This window comes from Macrosteles quadrilineatus, unplaced genomic scaffold (genome assembly GCF_028750875.1).
Source record: "Macrosteles quadrilineatus isolate MER2022 unplaced genomic scaffold, UCM_ALF_1.0 Scaffold_7__1_contigs__length_78375512, whole genome shotgun sequence".
Lineage (NCBI taxonomy): Eukaryota > Metazoa > Arthropoda > Insecta > Hemiptera > Cicadellidae > Macrosteles > Macrosteles quadrilineatus.
In genome coordinates, this window is record NW_026542600.1 from 45121367 (window position 1) to 45142962 (window position 21596).

The following is a 21596-nucleotide window of genomic DNA, read 5'->3' on the forward strand; positions in this document are numbered from 1 at the left end:
AACAGACAAGAATATTACTTCTCTTGTCTCGTCTGTGTGGAACTGCACTATAGATCATTTCAGTACACATGACATTTCACCATGTATTTCAAGTCTGTTACATCTGTAGAAACAGTAGGCCTATATCGAAAAGTGTTGGAAAACGTATTATTATATGGTATTCATAGAAATTTGCATATGTACTTTTGTAGTGAATATAAGAGTAAAATTTAAATTCTGACCAGATAAGTCACAGGAATTTTACAGTATGTACAATTTTACAATTATTCGCTAAAATTCAATAGCTACAATATTTTGTCTCATCGTTTTACTCTCGCTGCTCATGACCCGCGAAATATTTTATTTCTATTTTAATACGGTAACCTAAAGTTCAACGATTAAAGGATATTTGCGGGGCAAATTTTAAAATGTTTCAAGAGGAACACTGTTATGTCACACCAATCGATATGATGATGGTTACACGGTACATACACAACACGAGACACGACACAAAACATTTAAGCACGTGCACGGCTATAAAACTGGTGACTGACTGAACGAGCCTTCACAGTATTTTAGTTTAGTTTTCGTAGTTACACCCGATGATGGAGTAATCTCCGAAACGGCCGTAGTGTTATTACCAAGCAAGGATTGCGAAGACAGTAAGTACCTGTATATTTATTTAAGACAATTTAAAACACAACCGTTAGAGGTGATCAATTGACGCTAATGCTTCAGAGATATTTACGTATTAACATTCCAAAACTCGCACCCTCAGTTATACTGTATTTCATGTAGCAGACGATGAAACTTGCATGTATAAATCAGAGGCAAAACGCGTGTATTCTAGTCCTAGTCTACATGAGCGATGTCGTGCGACGCGGCCTTAGATTACACGGAACAGAGAATCGATACTGCAGAGGAATACAACTGTTGTGGCCAAGCATATAACTACTAGTATATACCACGTTAACTAAGATTATACGAGGGATACACTTCGATTTGTAATCTCTATATTCAAGCTAACTGGAAAAGACTAATTTTGAGCAATGTTATTTATTTATGCCTAATGGACATGACCAATTTCATGTAACCTAGATGACGATTTGAAATTATGAACATATATTTTTACTATTGTACTTTTACGTTTTATGTTCCCTAGAAGCCACAATTGACGTTCGTTAAAATCTGGATGAATATGTGTGCTTCACACTACAGTATCTTGGCGGATCAAACTCTTTAACCAACCCCTATTATACAACGACAAAAAACGTGTTCTCTTTTTCGTATATTTGTTATTTCAAAATAATTTTCATCATTCAACTAGCTTATTAAGATTAAAAATCTGTGTTGACTACATTTTATATACGATTTTGTAGGTTACCAAAATAATAAAAGTGCAAAACTATGTATCCTCATTACATGTTAAATTTTTTTTAAATAATTGTAGGCCTTTAAAATTGAATAGAAACTAAAATTTGTTCTTCTTGTGGCAGCAACCCTACTCGAGCCAATATTGTTTGTGCTATTTCGGGCGTGGATCTAAGGGTAAAACTCCTTTCACACTCAACTTGTTTGAACGAAAATTTTACAAAGCAGCTGAATACTCGCTTGGTCTGCAGATTTGCTGTGTAGGAGGAGTTTCTGAGTATAACTGTGACATTAAAGCTATATGAAACAAAATCTAGTCATCATATTGGCAGCTGTACTTTTGTATTGGGTATATTCCTTTACATTTATTCACTTTTTCTCTTTACTGCATAACAGGATTATCACCTAAGTGAAAACTATCAACACCATTGGCCAAATAAATATGTATGTGGAGAAGAAGTATTCGACAAAATTACCCATACGTTGTAATCTATAGACAGAACCCCATAAATCTTTTAAACATAGTTTTTTTATAAAATATTCCACACGGTGCTATAAGACATCATAAATTCTTTCATTGCATGATAGTACAGTAGACAAAATACACAATTAATTATTACAATAAAATGACATGAACAGACACTTAAAATGTCTTTAAAAATACATGTTTTGATCATATAATGTATTAAATCGTATTTAATTTTTATCCCCGAGTTGATTTTAAGATTGTATTTGAGGTTTTATATTCCGTTCTGCCAATGCACCTAGCTGCATCGCTATTGTTTCATTAATTTCATTTCCTTAGTTAATTAGTTTCCTACTTGAACTGGCAGTAATAACCATTTAAGGAATCCTTTATAAAGGTGACCGCTTTTACGCCTGTATTAAACAACACTTAGTTACAAACCATATTTTATTCTATGTTTTTTTTAATTAAATTATATTTTTACTATCGAATTAAATTAGTTTTATGTAAGCTGTTTGTTTCACAAACTTATTTTATTACATTTTCATTCGTGAATTAGTTATAGTTAAATGATAATGTTCATGTAGTGACAGTCGTCGAAACGGCCTATTTTTTATTTGGTTCTCTTTAAAAATTATAATTTGTTATAACTAATCTTACGATTGATTTTTCTTTTATTAGCAATGTGACGAGCCTTGAGACCTTCCATTGACACCGCCGGCCGGCTGTCCTTCTACTTGAGTAAGACGTACCTTGTCGACCGGCATCGAAGGACAAGCTCGGCACAGGTTCCAGAAGGTGCCAATCATGAGGACGCCGGTGATCTGCGACGACGACGATGTACCGAACACTATCAGGTTATCAAGAGTACTGACTACTGGTGCAGCGGCCGCCAATAGCAGGGATCGATATGGGCGTCCCACCCTCACCCGCTACGCTGCGACAACCCGACAGCCGACACACTTCACACTACAATATCTTATCAGCTGTTTTGCACATCTTTGGCACTCCGGTTCAAAAAAAAAATCATTATACTAACAGCATCAGCCCTTGAGGTTAGAATCAATTCTTAATTTACCACGCTTAAATATTCACATCCCTATCGACACACAATTTTTTTACTAATTTTGATGTATTTATTTATTATACAGGGTGGGGCAATGAAAGCACCCCAATTTATAAGTAGTACAAACTCAATAAAGTTCACCCTATGGATGTAAATAGGACATCAAAACACAGCTTATATCTTTTGCCATTTTAACTTAACAAAGTCATTTTTCCATTTCTTGAAAACAAATCCTGCAATTGACGTCCTTGTCCTACTTGACATTCCTTTTTAGTCACTTGAAAACTCCATCAAATACTCCTCCAGCATTTCTTCAGAAATCACTTTAGTTTTTGGACAATTCTTAGCTTCGGTTCAAGCAAATCTGTGGGGTGACTTTGAAAAACCTCGAACTTCAAGTAGCTTATTAGAATAACCCCCCCCCCCCCAAAAAAAAAAAAGTAGTCAACGTAAAGGTTTCAACAACAAAAGCTTTCTGGCAAATCTCTTTGGACTTTGAGTTACTACGATTCGACTCGCACTCTTTCAACATTTGCTGGTGTACAAAGAGTTTTGTGGCACCCACCGATTATTTTTATGGTTTAAGCTGTTATCCTAAATAATTTTACCCAGTTCACCAGTGTTTTTTCAATCTGGAACAGCGCCATGTTGACCAAGGATGGAATGTGGTCCAAACAATCTCTGGGTTTTTGCACAAGAATCACTATTTTAAAAATAGGTTTCCACATCAAAATCTCACTGTTAATAGCCTCAGACATAATATTTACTAAAATGGCATAGTTTAATTGATGTTATAAGCACAGCTGTTCATTCATTGTTGCTTTACTAATAGTGTGACAAGGAAATAAAATTGGGGTGCTCTCACTGCCTCACCCTGTATAAAATTTAAATGAGCCAATGATGACTATACCTACGCATATAGGGCCTTCATCCTATGTAGGCATATTTCTTGAAATTTATTCGTTCAACATCACTTTCTTTAAAACCTCTACCCTAGTTTAAAATGTTTTCGCCCATTTAGATCTAATATACCTATTTTTATTTTGTACAGTTTTCAAGGGTAATTTTGTAACACTGGATGTATACGTTATTTTTTGTTATCCTTATCCATGTACATTTTTGCCTAATAAATTATACTTTGAGATTGGTTTAGGCCATATAATTACCGTGTTATACATATTCAATATCCATATTGTACTCAACTACAATATTTGTAATGTTGTTGTTGTTGTTAAGCAACAAACAATATAACATCTTTCCATGGTTTGTAATTGATTGCTATTTCTATCCATCACATCAAAAAAGGGGAAAAACATGACAATTCCCAATTTTCATTACAGCTATCAAATAACGTTGTATAATGAATTTGTTGTGTGATTGAATGTTACGGAGAAATAAAAAAACTGTACATATTAAAATTCCATGTTTTTCTTAAGGATAAAAAGAAAACTGCTCTAGTTTGATTGTTTATGTTTATTTTGATGTAATTTGGTAAATATATTTATTTCTACCCATACCGGTAGGTACTATTAACATTTTAACAAGAAAAAACATTTTCCTTCTCTGTAGCAGCATATACCTCACCTAAGTAATCCTTAAACCTAATATTATTAATGTATAACACCAATCTGACATGTTTAAGGAAATATTTTTGTAAAATCCAATCATGCAAATGGATGTTCACTTCCACTTGTCTGCAGGTTTGCTGTCACGGTGTTATTTTGACTTGTTATTTGGATTCTGTAATGTTAATTTTTAAGTGAGGTGAAAATTTGGGTTTGTTGGTAAAACTTTTGCAAGCACTTGACTTTTTTAAGTGCTTGACTACCATACATTTTTAACGTTAAACATGATTGGAGGATGGATGTGTGGAGGCTAAGACCCGAAGCTGCTCAGGATAAGCCGGCGAACAGAGGCGATGCTCCATAGGTGGCTTCGGCCAGAATGCATCAATGATTTCTAGGCTAGTGACCAGGGGTCCAGAGGTGGACCCAGCCACAAGTCCAGCTTACGGTCTCCAATTGGGGAGGCGCTGTGTGGTATGGTACCCGCAGGGCTGTAAGCTGACCAGGATCTTCCTGGTACCAGGGGTGCAGGTTGCCCCTGCTGCGGACACTTGTATGTGCAGTAGTCCTTCAGCTTGGCGTTGGTCTCTCGAGGGTAGTGGTTAAAGCCGAAGAAAGATCAGTAGTTCTCGGCTTTGGCTAAGGATGTGTGTCCGTCCACGCAAATGACGGATCGGGGGCAGACCCGATAACCTGTTTGAGAGGACTTGTTGCTAGATAGGGGTCCCACACACAGGTCGTAGCCCCCTAAGATGTCCCCTAAGGAGTCAAGATGGTAAGCCACCCTGCTTTCAATGTCGCAAACAAGAGACTCTAATGAGAACCTTCTTCTTATTCATCAATGGTATTACCACTACAACCTTTGCCATTGCTTATGCTACAGAAAACATAGTTAGCCTATAGGCAGGGGTATTTAGCAGGTCGGCTACATCGGCAACACTATCTAACATCAGCAATTCAGTTACAGAGGGGTCAATAAGTAAGGTCTTGGATTTGATAGTGATAGGATGGTCCTCGAAGAAGGAAAAATAGGATTGTATGATGGAGTCGTCAAACCAAAGGGATGTGGACATGCATTTGGATGGAAGCTTGTCAAGTAATGATAAACTATCTAACTTAGATGATAGGTTCTCATTTTTTCAAGCGCTGCCTGGAGTTGGCTAGTCAACGAATTTGAACACCTTTCCAGGGCCAGATTTCCCAATAGGCCCGGTAGGCCTGGGCCTGTGGGTGCAAGCTCCCAGGGGGCGCACGACTGAAGGTAAACTATTTGTAAAAACATCTAGAAATAAAAATAAATAGACATAACTTAACATATTTTGCAAATTGATTTTAAAAATCTGGCTAATAAAGCATTATGATTTTGAAACTCATTGGAACAAATAATTGTTGTAAAGTTCAGCTATTTTTTACATTACGCATCAACTTCGTTACAACATTGGCCTTAAACACGAGAGAAGGGATGTTGTCGAGCAGTATGCATCGAATTGCCCAGTGCCACTGCCACTGTGCTGGCTCGGCGCTACTACTGCTGGAGTGATTGGTTCTATACGAAACAAACAGAGCATTGCTGATTGGAACATATTCATGCCTCTATCTGAGTGGTCCGCAGCTGCGTACCCTTATTGGCTGTCGTCCAATTGTCCATTCTATAAACATTCTTTACCTATAGCTGGTGGCCCCCCAAAGTGGTTAGGGGCGCATGCCATGTAAAATTGTCGAGACACTGTTACCACCCTCACCTCGCAAAATGAAAACTATAAACCAATCTTTTAATAGCTTTCAATCTGCAGGTACAGGATGAACTTAAAATATAAGTTGTATTTAATGTAAAAAAAAAACTAATAGTTCGTCTTAGAAATTAAACAAAAAAATATTAATCTGAGTTAGCAATAGGTTGAAACAATCCAGAATCAATCCAGTTTTGGTTTACTCAAATCAATGTGAACCCAGGCAAGTTCAAAAACTATAGAGTTGAAAATGGAAAACTTTTTCGCAAGTTCCCGAAAAAACGAGGTATTCAGGACCCAAATCTTGAGTGAAAACTGTGTGTATCGGATGGCGAAATTAACCAAGTTTTAACCGAAAGTCATGACGAGTGCACCGCTGGGCACTTAGGGATTAATAAAACCATCACTAGAGTGGGAGATAGATATTATTGGCCAGGATGGAGAAAATATGTCAAATAACACGTACAAAACTGTGACAATTGTCAGCGATACAAAGTGGAGCAACGACAAACCGTTGGTAAAATGTATTTTAGACCTATTAGAGGACCGTGGTACCAAGTTACCAGTGATATTATAGGCCCCCTTCCAAGATCAAGGAAAGGCAACAAATATCTAGTGGTTTTCCAGGACATGTTTTCAAAGTGGATAGAGATTTCCCCGTTGAAAAATGCCACTGCTCAACAAGTCGGACAAAAGTTCACCGATTTAATTCTGTTTAGGCATGGTGCACCAGAGGTTCTGTTGACAGATAATGGAACCCAGTATATGCGTCAAAAATATTTTCGAAGTTAACTAAAGAGTGGAACATTAAACATATTTTCACCGCACCATACAGTCCACAAGCGAATCCCACAGAACGGGCTAACCGAGTGCTTAAGACTGTCATAGCACAGTATGTGAAAAATGACCACCGTGATTGGGACTTGAAACTAGATGAGTTTAGATTTGCTATGAATACTGCAAAACACGAGTCTACGGGGTTTACTCCTACAATGCTAAATTTTTGCCGAGAGCTAAGAGCACCCAACCTGGTATATGGTCCATCACTGGATCATAAACCCCTGCTGGACACTGGTGGTTTTGATGCCGACACTCACCTCAGTAGGCTAAAGGTCATGGAACAACTGCGAGCACAATGTCAACGCCATGCTAAAGCTGCATTCCAAAACTAGGCGAAATACTATAACCTGCGCTGTAGAGATAATCCATTCAAAGTGGGTCAAGTAGTTCTAAAACGTAACCACATACTGTCTTCCGCACCAGACTTCGTTGCTGCAAAGCTTGCACCAAAATTCGTGGGGCCGTACCAAATTGACGATAAGATGGGAGCCAATATGTTCAGACTCAAAGATAAAAAGGGAAAGATTATAGGTAGTGTGCATGCCAAGGACCTCAGACTGTATCACTACGCAATAAAAATACTTATTCCCAACCAAATTAGAGCCCTTCTTTCCGAACCTCAACTTCCTTGGAGACAGGCTGAACCCCAATTCCTGAGCATGTCCATTATTCCCTACTCAAAAAGCGTACTATATCTGCTTTGCTTTTGCATGTTGGCATGGTTAATATTTTGTTCTAGATGAGGCCGTTGATCAAGATCTCCGAAACGGAACTAAGCTGTCTGGTGCCTCCCAACCAGAATTCGCGGGGAAAGTCCAACGGACTGTTGAACGACCTTGTAATTGAGAGTTACTTGCGGTTCATTGAGCGGAGGGGCCAAGAAGGCAATCCTAGATTAAGGAAGGTTCTATGTCTAGACACGTTCTTTTGTCTAAACCTTCAAAGAAACCGACCTGGAATCGCAGCCCGACAATTTAGGAAAATAAACCCATTTGATTTTGATTCCATTTTGGTACCTCTACACCTAAAGTTGGCACCGGTTGGACACTGGGCACTAATTGAAGTGAACGTTAGCACAAAATCAGTGTGTTCCTATGATTCCTTACGATGGAATCACATGGACAACGTAAAATTAGTATTTGCAGCAATGGGCCGCTTGGCACAAAAGGAAGGGATCCTGTGGACACCCGAGCAATGGAAATTGGTGGACACACCAGAGGACTGTCCAGTACAAACAACTTATTATGACTGTGGAGTATACCTACTGTGGTTCGCCGAGCGAAGATCACGTGGCCTTGAGATCCGAAACATCGACCCTCCTTTCTCTCCACAACGGTGGCGAGAACACTTGAAGCATTGTTTGAAAAACAACAGGCTCCTGTTTCATGAGGGGGCAGACAGCGAACACGACCCTCCAGTAAACGAACTCCCACTGCTAGCCCTTGAGGAGGAATTTGAACTTATTGAAAAGGTCCTGGAACTCCCCGAGACACCCAAGATGGAATCAGCTATTTCATCAACTTCTCTTTTGGATTGTCTTAATGATGCGGCGACAGAGGAGATACCCACCGCCGATGAACTTCTTTCAACTCTTTTTACCAACAGCCAGGATGCTGTCATGGAATCTGCAATCTCGTTAACGTCTCTTTTGGATTGTCTCAATGACGGGGTGACGGAAGAGATACCCAGGGTCGATGAGCTTCTTCCAACTATTCCCGCCAACGACAATGTGATCACCATGGAATCTGAGAGCTGCCCCTCTCCAGTACTTTCTCTAGTGGCAGACGAAGAATGGCTGCTAACAACAACAGAAGGACTTTTGGAAGAGTACTCGACAACTAAAAACAATTCTGAAAACTATTCCCCGGCTACAGCTCGCCCAAAAAGGAAGGGGGAAGAAGAAAAGAACAATCACTTTCCCGAATGGCCAGAAAATAAAGATACCCCGCCGCTTTTGTCACGTGTGAACATTATAAAAACTATGAAAAAAGAAAACACAAAAAAATATAAATAAAATAAAAAATACAAAAAAAATACAAAAGAAAAAAAACTTTTATATGTAGCCGTAATTAACAAGAGAAGTTGTGATTTTTTTTTCTCCTCAAAGTGGAGGGGGGATGTGACAGTATTTTTCATTGATAACTATTTTTGTAGTAACAATTTTTTTTTAGTTTCACATCGTATTAAAGAATATTTTATCGTATTATTTTTGTAGTTATTATTTACAGAATATTTAATTTATTTTGTAGTGAAGACTATGAAGTCAAATTGAATTAATATTAAATGTAACTTTTAAAGTAGAAATACGAATTAGAAAGGAGTTGGAGTTAGAAAGACCTGTTGGCCGTAGCAACGGCGCACAAAGCTGCCTGCACGTTTATTCCTGCTGGCCGCGACGCATGCGCCTAGGATCATCGATCCTAACAAAACTGCCGCGACGCCCTTGGCAAGGCAGTTTAGTCTTGCGCTCGCGCAGTTAATCGAAGTTCGAGCTCTAAGTTACGAGTTTTAAGTTACAAGTGATAGTGTACTAGTGTCTTGTGACTGGATTAGTACCAGGATATAAGGTAGTGTGTTGACTTTATCCCATCCCATTGGGAATTTTTGAATTTATTACTTTAACTTCGACCACTTTGCCGAATTTTGAGATTATTCTGCCCTTAAATATTTATTTTGGAAGATATATTATTTCATAAATAATAACATCGTCTGATATTATTATATTATTGCAACCGAGACCAGTGGTATTTTTATTTTGAATCTTAAAGATTGTTTCGAAGAACTATTATTTTGATTATTTTAATTCGGTATTCCTTGGGGTCTCGCTAGTTCCTTCCGAGCCTAACGAATCCAAATAAAAACTCCTGTGAGGTGTGCTGTAGTCCAACCACAGGACATCCATGCCTCCTTCATTCCCTAAACGGTATTAGGGCGGCAAATTATATAAATCTTATATTTTCAATTTTATAAAATTTAATTAATTGCGAGAAATCAAGTTATTATATTTTATTTTGACAGTAGATTAATATGATACATAAAGATAGGGTAACGTCAAGTTAGTTCACGTTTTATTTCGAATACGACTAACCGAGTTAGGTTAGCTGAGTCGGCTACGAAGGGCTACCTGGTGACATTTCCTTGGGAACTCATTCATCCCAACCGGGTGAGTTCCAGAGGCCTATCCATTCTACAAAAATTTCCTTGGGACGAACCGTATACCGTCTACAGGGAGTCCACCCCGATCCTTCCTAACCTATCTTACAAGGTAGTCTCGTAGTTTCTTTCGGTATCGTATACATTACCATAGTATAGGGCTTATTTTTTTTTTATCGGAGTGAAATTTCATTACGTGCGACCTTAGGACATTATAGGAGTAACACGCCACGGGCGAGATATTTTGATTTAATATTTGAACTGGCGCTATTGCAGCTGTACATATAATCATTTGTCTAGCTTTTATATTAGCTATAAACTGCTAGAGTAAGTATTGTCATTTATTTTGGGTGCATTGCTTGATTAATTGTAATTATCTGCTTGTAGTGTAGTAAGCTAGTAAGCTGACCATAGTGTTTGATATTTGTTTGATCAGTATTTTCTCTGTATTCTACTCTATATCCTGATTGTATAACCATTGCACCTTTTATTAACCCCACTTTGCGGTACACCCAACATACCTTCTGACGTACAGAGCTACCATATCACTTAACTACCGGACGCCTATCAATACCAAACAGACCGTCCTTGTGGACAACCAAACTCCCTTCCTTGGTTGTTCAAATTTTCCTTACAAAAAAATCCAGTACCCTAATGAAAGTAAACAGTATTGAAGTAGAGAAATAGCTTTTGGCCATATGTTTAAAGTGATCTTGATATAAATTCAGTGCAACCCATTATTCAGATTAGACTCCTTGACTAAATATCTTACGGCCACTAAAGTAGATTTCTTTGATGACCAATTAAAAAAATTTACTTGCTCTGTCGTCTTTTATGTTTGATGAGCTATTTCTTATTTTGTATTAGAGTCGTGATGACACATAAAACTGAAACCTGATTGAGTGGTTGGTTTACATTCCACATATTATTCTCTGAGTGACTCTAAATACGCGTGTGGTCCGCAACAAAAAAAAACTTTAGCCTTGTAGACACCTCTCTAGTGTATTTTAATCAGGTGAATGATACTTAGAGAGTTGGACTCTGGAAGTGTATTTCCCCGCTCGACTAGCTATCCTTGGCAAATTATCTTTTGTAACGTATTCTAAAGGAAACTACCCCTCCCCTACCCTTGACACGTTACAAGCTGTTAATTAATAGCCCATACAGCTAATGGCAACTAAGGGACCTACAGTTTATAGTGGAATCCGAACTAAATTTTTGCCTTGGTAAATACGAATTGGTCTAATTTTCAGGATAGTACTGCGGATAGTCATAGTACTCACTCGTGCGGACGTTAATCCACACCAGGGAGTATCGCATCCACAGTGCATGCCTATAAATATCCGCAATTCGTAACCTCCTAGTAGTTGGATTACAGGACGACGCCACCCATCCCAGTTTTGTTTCAGTCCCACAAATGTGAGCTAACTATTTAATACATAAAATTGCTAAACGTTTTTAAACCAGCATTTCGTTTAGGGGCAAAACCAAGTAAATTCTTCAAATAACTTGCAATGATAAAATTGTTGCTGGTAAAATTTCAAATCCACTGGATGGTGGTCAGTCTTCTCAATTGGACTGCAATTTCTAGGATCACTGGTATTATCAAACAGAAGCACGTTTAGGCTTGTGGACACAATTCGTGTATGGCGCCATCTGCCTGACCGGCGATCGTGAGGGTTCCCATTGCAATAAGCTTTTTGTGGTTGATAGCTGCAATTAAAATCAGTGTGCCCTACGTCTTTCGACCCGGATACGCTTAATTAAGTGTGTGTTCTGACTAGCGCTCATTTACAGGTTATCTCTTTTTAAGTTAAATGGGGACCTAATCTAAGGTGAATGTAATTCTTGCCAATTTAGAATTACATTCACTCAGAATGTATCTTTCAAGTTTCAAAACCAAATCCCGACCTCTCCGAGCATTGGAATTGTCACATGTACCGTCTCAGGTATGTACGATCCATGTATCGTGTGTAGTTTGAGGACTCAATACCCTATTGATTGAGCCTGCGCTAAGTCAAATACAACTATCCGCCTTTAAGGATAGAGGTGTGCTCTGTTGTTTCGAATTGATTTAGTCTCTTCAGTGATAGATAGGTCCGAAGACCACTATCAGACAACAGTAAGTGTGTTTTGAGTGGAACGTGTTCATTACGAGATTCTTGCATTCACTGGGCGATACGAGCGTTCGACTCTCTTTTACAAACTCTGTGTGACAGTGGAAGAATTTAGCAATCCACAATGTCAAGAGTGCACTACTTTTCAAAATTTCACAGAGACTATGAATATTAATTATACCTCAATTAAATTTAAAATGACTTTGATTAGTCATATCGAAATTCAGAAATGTCTACTAGAGACAGCTGAAGATGGGTTCCAGATTCCAGGAACCAATCAGCAAGCGATGACAGATTTCAGTCATCCAAAGGCACTGGACGTGAAAACAAACAAAGATCAAAACTGATACAATTGTGTTGTAGAGTGGTGTTTAATCAATTACCATAATATGGTCTATATTATAGGCCTGATATAATTTTTTGATAAAGGTTTGTAGGAAAGTAACTTTAACCAGACTAGGGGGCGGAAACATTATTAGGCCTAGGGGCGCCAAAATGCTAAATCCGGCCCTGAGTCTTTCCAGGTGAGCAATTTGTTCTTGGAGTTGGCATTACCCTACTGCAGTTCAGGAAACTACAGATTCGGTCTCATAATTCACTTGAGGCAAAATTAAATTTTCTTTTTTATGCTTCCCCTGACTTTGTCAAGGGGAAGTGAAACATCAGCTCCCACTCTAGTCTTTGTAAACATTTATGTATATTCAGTGTTTATATTTGTAAAAATTCTATTCAACCGACGATATCACAAGTAAGAGATGAAACACAAAAAGTTTAGCTTAGCCTAGGACTGACGATAACGCTCCGGCGTAGAAACCTAGGTCTCCACAATAAACTGTAGGTACCTTTAGTTTTAGGGCTACCTTTTTAATATAAATAGAAGAAATGATAAAGACCATATAGTACTGTTTTTCAATTCTCTGCATGGTGTGTTGCAGGCTTAGGCTAAGATTTTGATGTATTGACGTTTCCTTGTACATCTTATGCTTTCAGGAAATAAATCATTCTCATTCTCATTCTCTCAATAAATTGGATTGTAAGGTAAGCCTTAGATTATAACAATGATTAATAACGATCCAGAGGCTATTTCTCCAAACAAAATATATAGGCCTAGCCATATAGGAAACAAAATCTTTAAGAACTAAAGGCAACACAACACAAAAAGATAATTTATTTTATAGGTTCTTGAAACTGGGTTACGTTACTAACTAATCATGCAAATGTATGTGATAATTATACAATTATCACATTCAATAATAACAAAATAATAACTTACCTTACCTTCCATCCACATAAACTATCATTTTTATGAAAGAAAGAGCGAAACAGAGCTAACTTAACCAAATTCAAAACATAAACGTAAACAAAAAGTCGGAGGGAAGACAGCTGATTAGCAACAATCCGAAATCCCATAGAGAAAATCAAAGCTTAGCTAGTAAGTGCTAATGGATTTGCGTTGGCCTTACAAATATAGATCAACTCTTCCGCTTTATTACTGTATAAAAATAAATAAACTGTGATTAGTAATTTTAGTTGTCTATCGTAATAGACGGTTTTTAATGTCCTCGTGCTGGCGCAAGATGTCAATTATTTCACAGTGCACGTAGAATGCGTTCACGATTCCCTTACGATCACGGAAGATGCTAACTAACTGTAGGTACCTTTAGTTTTAGGGCTACCTTTTTAATATAAATAGAAGAAATGATAAAGACCATATAGTACCCTGTTAAAAATCATTTAATCATAAAATGATTTTAAACATTGTACTTGGTATATCTATTATTTTACATAGTACCTATATAATGTGTGTATGTAAATGGATGTACAAAGGTCCCCTTTTCATCTAAGCCGCCCCAGGCCCCCTTACATGACAGAACGTCACTAATACTCCATTAAATTTGTAGATTTGTAATCCTTATAAGGATTGACTGAAGAAAATTTTAATGTTAATACCGTCCGGTGCCACTAGGGGGTATTTCTTTTTACATCGTTATTTTGTTGACATTTGGTTTATTGTTATTTTAAGTTATTTAAAACATCGTTTGACCAAATAAAATAATATATAATCATATAAACAATAGCTCATCCCCCTCCCTAGTGATATAATCAAACAGTAAAACAAATCATTAAAGGAACCCTAAAATAATACAAAAATCGACCGACACTAATTAAGGGCTAACTCATTAAAATGAACCAAACATGAAAACGCTCTTTATATTTTACAAGTATTTACAATGAGACGAGAAGTCTGTTTGTGTTGTTTAGCATGGATATTACGCGTACAAAATAGATCACGATCGCGAAGTGCTAGACTTTGGAAATGAACCGAAAGAATCCGGATTGCAAAGCATAGCTCTCAGGATGAAATAAAAAATATTTTTCTTCATACTGCAGCAAAAAAAAAAACAGTTTTTAATGCATGCGTTGCGGATCTAAAGTAGCATTTTTACTCTCTAAAGGAGTAAAAATCATTTTTAGTCTCTAGGGAGTAAAAACCAACTGTTATAAACAGTTGAAAATTTCTGTTGTGGTAATCGTATCGATCGAAATTATTTATCGATTGAATTATTAGGCAAGGTTTTAGGATATTGTTGTCGATCGCTCGACATATCGATGGTATTATAATGTACTGTAATGTAACACAATCGTATCGTAATGGACGAAACGATTGATCACTTACTAAACAGCTACTTAGTTGCATTAGCAGAATTGAAAACAAGCTGGAAGTAGTTTTGAGAGGTTATCTTTACATACAAATTATTTCATTTTCTAGCTTTGTTTGTTAATTAATAATGCAATATGACGAAAAATATAGTTCACCACACGGGCAAAAAGTGACTCGTTAACCCTCGCTAATTTTTCAACATCGGCTTCACCTCGATCGTTAAGCTTGACCTTGGTTAAAAAAAGTCAGTTTAGGCCCTAGGGATGAAATATACTATTATGTCATCACTAATTACATACAGTCAGTATTTTCGTAAACGATTTAGATTTTCCTTGATTAAATTTATCCTATAAAAATCAACTCCAAATCATGAATGAAATAACACTCAAGTATAATCTTACTGGTTATCATTATGCTATAAATTATCTTATATTTTCTTTAAATGAAATATATTTGAATAATTATATATGTGATCTAATAAAGTTTAATCAGATTTTTAGTATGTACATAACAAACTTCTCTCAACTCTCACAGACTGTTTTATCCACATGTGGTTGGTTGTCCTTTCTTTTTCTTTCAATTCAAAAAACAGTTTGTTATTGTAATTGAATAGAATGAAGCAGCCGGTACTGTACTCGATACTCAACCTAACCTCACATGTCCAAACACAAACTGATCGGAATTTCATGTTTATTTTTCATGTTATGTTTGCTTTTGCTGTTCAACTTTGAGTAGAAGATAAGAGATAGACTATCCTATTTTTCCAGCCAAAGTTCGCCATTCACTTCCGTCTTGAATTGCTTCTAACATAACGCCAGTTTCCATTATCTAAATCCAGTAAACAACGCATAAATTAAGTAAGTATTCATTCAATAAACTACATAGGCTAAATGTATTAAAAATTAAATTTGATAAGAGAGCCTGAGAAGATTTAAAACACCTTTTTGTCAAATTTGTTGACTGAATCTTAACATAAGGCTAAACTTCGAATTTTTGTGGGACAAAACCTTTTTGTTCATAGGCCTAAAACCTATTCATATAAGTTAACAAATCTTTAGTTATTGTATGCTTTAGTTAATAAGTGCTTCTACTCATTTGAATTAAAAAAAAAAACAGGTACAGTTTCTTAACTGGGCTATGCTAATATCGATTGAAACTATCGAACTCAACATATTGATCAATAATCGATAATTTTAAATATATCTATTATAAAATTGGTATTTATTGCGACGAACGTGACCATGGGAACCTATATAGATTTATATATCACTAGAAACTAGATTTTTAGCTGAAAATAATGGTGCAAAAATTTTTCCGCGCTCTCAAATAACAGAGTTACGGCTGTTTTAAGTTTTATTTACCGGTACTTTGTTTTTTTGACCTAACCTATTTATAAGCCTATGAAATGTTCTCTCCAGATACTTGATATATTACGTTAATTGTAAGTAGGCCTAATTAAAGTAGAAGACTCACTTTTTACCAGGAAATAACAGTGCAAAAATGTCTCCGAGGCCACGAATATTAACTAAGGTAACTTAAGATAATATATGATATAACCCAGTTACAAGAACAGTTTTAATCAGAATGATTAAGATAATTTGTCGTTTTGATTTCCTTTATCTACCTTCTATTCTAGTCTGCTACTGCTTGCCGCATTACGGAATTACGGAACGGACTAACTGTTACTTACTTCTTGTACAACTATACTGAACCTGAAATGAAAATGAAATGAAAATACGAAATTGAAGAGAAGAGAATAAAAATAAGTCAATCAAGTCATTTAAATTACATGTGCTACAAACATCTAAGAAACAACACGGCACTGAATAACTTATTTCAGAATGATTTTATTTAGGCATGTGTGGAAGGCAAGTTGGGCTTATGCGGATTCGTGACTGTATTAAGTGTTTTGAAGTTAGGTTAGATTAGGAAGGTAAAGTGTAGGTTATAGTGAACTGAGTTGATAATTTATATTACACACAGGCAGTTGTTGTGCAATTAAAATAGTGTGTTAAACACAATGAAATAACGATTTCAAAAATTGCTGCCAGCAATCACAATACGAATAGCCTACCTGCTATTTCCTATCAGTGGAAGCAATAAAACACTTTCAAGGCCTACCTAAATTTTGTCAATAAGGCCCAGAAGGTTAAAACTCAAGTCTTAACTTAAATTCATAGAATTGGAAACATTGGTTTAGGATTGAGAAAGGCAGGGGCGGCTCCAGTGGGTCTAAGGCCCGGTACTTATTTCAAAATTATAAATAAATAAAGAAATGTTATTATATATAATTTAAAGAAAGCATTCAAACTAATTATTTTGCATTTAAATTTTAAAATTCCCCCTTTTTGCAGGAAAAGCCCTTCAAACCTCTTGTTCGCCTTCCAAATTCTTTCTTGATCCTTCTCAGGCCTACCCAAAATATTATTCCTGGAGCCGCCCCTGGAGAATAGGTTGCTATTCTGGATTCAGACCTTGTCCTTACATTCTTAAGTTACCTAAACCAGGTGACCTTTTTATTTGAGAATATCACCTTAATCTAAGGGCACTATTATGTTCCGTTTCTTTTGTTCTAGAAGTGCCTTTTTCCGTCCAATTTTACCCATAAAATGCCATTTGTTTTTGCAAATGTGTTAAATTTCAAACAACAAAACCATATTTTAACTACAGGCTGCCTTAAAAAAACGTAACCAAACAAAAGTCATCCTGAAAACCAAACACTGTGTGATGAAGCTTGCTCCAAATGTCAAATGGCTTACCTGTAGTTGGTTTTTAATGTTTGTTTTATCGGTACTGTCATTTACCCTAAGATAATACCTATAGAATATTTTCTCTTAGTTAGGGCCTGGCTTCTACTTTGCAGTTTAGCCCTATTATATTTTAGTTTTATTCCTACATTTTTATTCATTTTTTATCCCAAGGAATTGCCATTTTACAAAAATACAGGGAACAAGATGGCATTTTGAGTTACACTCGAAAGAATATGCAACAAGACAGTTAAACTATGGCAATAAATAATATAAATTAGATAACAAACAATATATAAACCTATCTGAGGGATTTTGATAGTGATTAGATGGTAAAATACAGGTGGATGTTTGCTAGATTAGAACTATCTAGCCCTCTTCTCATACAGGCCCTCTTCATCTTAGGCCCGGTTCACACGAACGACATACCTAGCAGACTAGGCTTGGACTAGGTAAGCACGACTGAGTAGCGGACCACAGGATACACCGGTTCACACAAGCGACATGTCCACGGACTAGGTGAAAATATCAATATCAAAACCATTCTGTTCCATCACTGGTGCATAATGAGAACAAAGGTAAGAATGCGAGCTGCAGCGCGACTACCCGATCGCTCGTGTGAAAGCTCCCAAAAGGGACTGGGAAGCGGGGCCCGACTAGGTTTTGGGACATCAAGCTTGAACACGACTAGCTAGTCAGCGTCCTAGGCTCGTGTAAACGGCTCCATATGATCCTGTGGTCCGCTACCCAGTCGTGCTTACCTAGTCCAAGCCTAGTCTGCTAGGTTTGTCGTTCGTGTGAACCGGGCCTTACTCATAGAGAAATACTTTAGTCTGCATATTTGTGAGAAACTATCTTCCTTCAGGATGCTATCAAATTTGTCCAGGTGACTTTACCGTTCCGTCTCTGGAGTACAAAAGAAATCGGATTGGAATGTACCTATTTAAATCACAAATATGTTTTGTTTGTAGTGATTTATGTTTCCAGATTTAAAATGGCTGCTGTGCTAAAAAATTCATGCAAGATGTTACGGTGGCCTCGTTTACTGACCAACTCAAACTCCCAGGTAAGTTTAGCTTATTTTTTTTGCTATCTCAATTTATTTGTCTATTCACATACCAATCAGGGCTTGATTTGGAAAATAAAGACCATTATAAAAACAGCCCTCATAATACCCTGCCACAGCAAACCTGCAGGCTTGAGACTGGGAATTTCCATTTGCCTGATTGGATTTTCTACAAAATATTTCCATAAAAAGGTCAACACGTTAGATAGTAACAAGACCAGGGTTTGGATTATTCACTTAAAAAAAACAAACTTAAAATAGATGCTACAGGCATGGATAGGCCCTATAACAAAAAAAACAAAAAACAAAAAACAAAAAAAAAACTTTGTCAGCAAACTGACAAATATAAAAAAGATTTAAAGATTCAAAAGATTTATTGTACCATTCAGTGTTTGCAATAATTCGGTAATTATTTCGATTAACGTGACCATGGCATCTTATATATTTATATATCACCAGAAACTAGATTTTTAGCTGAAAATAATGGTGAAAAATGTCTCCGCACTCACAAATATTAACCGAAATACGGTCGAAGTTTTGTTTACTAAATCAAATAAAAATATCTTTTATTTTGAAAAAAAATAGGGCCTAATAATTTTTCATAGTTTTTACAAAATATATACAATAGAGGTTTATAACTGAATAAGTTGAAAATATACAAAATTGATCTCACATGGGAGAACCCGTGCATGGGAGTGAGCCTTTTTATATTATAATAAGAAAGAACAAGAAACGTTGATACATAAGTTAGTAAAAATAAAGAAACTTCTAATTGCAAAACGCTAGCGGAATTTTGACAAATGACATTGAAACATAGATGACTATCAGATTAACTTCCCTAATCACTAACCACCCAAATCGCCCCCCCCCCCCCTCTGCCACGCACACACACACACACACACACACGTGCACACAAGCACACGCTGTATCAGCTGTCACCTATTGTCTGTGTATAGAAACTAATAATCTATTAGCTCCATTTCTACCAAAGAGTTTGAGCCATTGACAATGTGTTTTTTGTGCGTTATGATTGAGTGTCTGTCGTAGTCTCGTAAGTCTAGTGGAAGGTTGGAGTAAATTATGTGTGTAACGTAGTAGCAGTTAGTTGTGGAAAATGTCTTTGTAAGTCAGGGTAAGCGTATATACATTTGCCTAGTGCATGTCGAGTATTATGGTCATGCTGTGGATGATCAAAGAGTGTCTCATGGTGATATAAACAGTGAAACTGTTCTGATGAACAGTTAAATTATATCAAGTACATTCATTTCAGTGAACAGAGCTTAAAAGGGTATTGCCTACAGTTGCCAAGTGCCACTTTTATGATTGCCTTTTGTGTTAAAACGAGAGGTTGTTAGTTGTTGTTGTACACACAGCCCCAGGCAATTATTACCCCCTCAAGCGGTGACTGTATATAAGAAAAATATACATTTTTAATTTAACCTATTTCAAGAAATTGGTGCAGTTGGCAAAAAGCAAAACTAAGCTGTCTTAACTTTTTGTTTAAGTATGACACAAGATCTGCCCATGACAATTTTGAATCAGACACAACTCCAAGATATTTATAACTTTGATCTCAATTTATTACCGGGCAAGCTAAATTATTTCCAATTTCATGACCACATTAATGAATTTTGATTTCGTTACGGGTGTGTCACCTCGAGCTCTTAATTGGAATAAATTTAGTGACGTTGAGCGTTAACACATACTGATAAAACAATTTTTTTATTTTTGATACCTCTTTCGGCATTGGCAAAAGCTGAGTCCCAATTTTCGCCTTGGAATAATACTAAGGTGTCGCCGGCAAAAAGGTAAAATTCACCTTCAATATTTAATTTCACAAGTTGTTAATGTAGGTAGGCCTATGTTAAGAATTGTAAAGGCCCTAACAAGCTACTTTGGACCACCCAAAAATCTACATTACCAAGATTACAATTGATTCCATTAATATTTACAAACTGCTTTCTATTATGAAAATAACATCGAAACCATTACAGAGCTACACCTTTAACACCTTTCAGTTCTAATTTTTTTTCAAAGGAACGATCTCTCAACTGAGTCGAAAGCCTTGGCCAAGTCAAAAAATACAGAATAACACGCCTGCCTCTACTGACCTCGAACAATGCATCTGTGATGTTTTTGATTTTCTAAAACCAAACTGATGGGGTGTTAAAATACCCCATTACCTGGTTAAGGTAATGAAAAACTTGATCTTTGATAATTTTTCCTAAAATCTACTAAATATTTGATACAATGTTTCCTCACTAAAAACTTGATATAGCCTAGTTATCAATGCAAAAAATACAAGTATTTTTGAAATTGTTATGTAGTTCTGTTTAAGCCACTATTTCAATATCACAAAAACATCCTCTGTGTAAAATAAATTATCAACTCGGTTCACTATAACCTACACTTTACCTTTCTAATCCAACCTAACTTCAAAACACTTAATACAGCCATGAATCCGCATAAAGCCCAACTTGCCTTCCACACGTACCTAAATAAGACGTGATATTATTCTGAAATATTCAGAGATCAGTTGTATTTCAGATGTTTGTAACACATGTACTTTGAATGCCTTACTTAGCATTACATTATTTTTATTCTCTTCTCCTCTTCGTATTTTCTTTCATTTAATTTCGGTTTTAGTTCACCGTAATGCAGCAAGCAGACAAGAATGTAAATATTATAAATCAAAAACTACCTTAGTATATTCGTGACCTCCAAGAATTTTTGCACCTTTATTTTCAAAAGTTAAAAGTGAGTATAAAACCTTAATATTTACTTTAATCACTTAGAATTAACATAATATGTAAAGTTTCTGGTGAGGAAATATC

General features: G+C 36.4%; 2 protein-coding genes across 11 annotated transcripts in view; one reads left to right on the top strand and one right to left on the bottom strand.

The window, feature by feature from the left end:
* The window catches only part of LOC128997907 (nuclear protein MDM1), a 105605-nt gene extending 102823 nt beyond the window's left edge, over positions 1-2782 (bottom strand). For 3 of the 10 annotated variants that reach the window (XM_054423728.1, XM_054423727.1, XM_054423721.1), the window contains exon 1: positions 2569-2777. In XM_054423728.1, coding sequence (XP_054279703.1) covers positions 2569-2625 — 57 coding nt within the window. In that variant the 5' untranslated portion in view covers positions 2626-2777. Of the gene's footprint in view, positions 1-2568 lie in introns of all 10 variants that reach the window. The other 7 variants (XM_054423722.1, XM_054423719.1, XM_054423726.1 and 4 more) reach the window with 6 other exon arrangements.
* A 12888-nt stretch (positions 2783-15670) lies between these two features.
* Positions 15671-21596, top strand: part of LOC128998186 (succinate--CoA ligase [GDP-forming] subunit beta, mitochondrial) — a 39426-nt gene continuing 33500 nt past the window's right edge. Inside the window, exons 1-2 of the mRNA XM_054424202.1 lie at positions 15671-15806; positions 18684-18762. Of these exons, the coding sequence (XP_054280177.1) occupies positions 18691-18762 (72 nt within the window). The 5' untranslated portion in view covers positions 15671-15806; positions 18684-18690. The remainder of the gene's footprint in view (positions 15807-18683; positions 18763-21596) is intronic.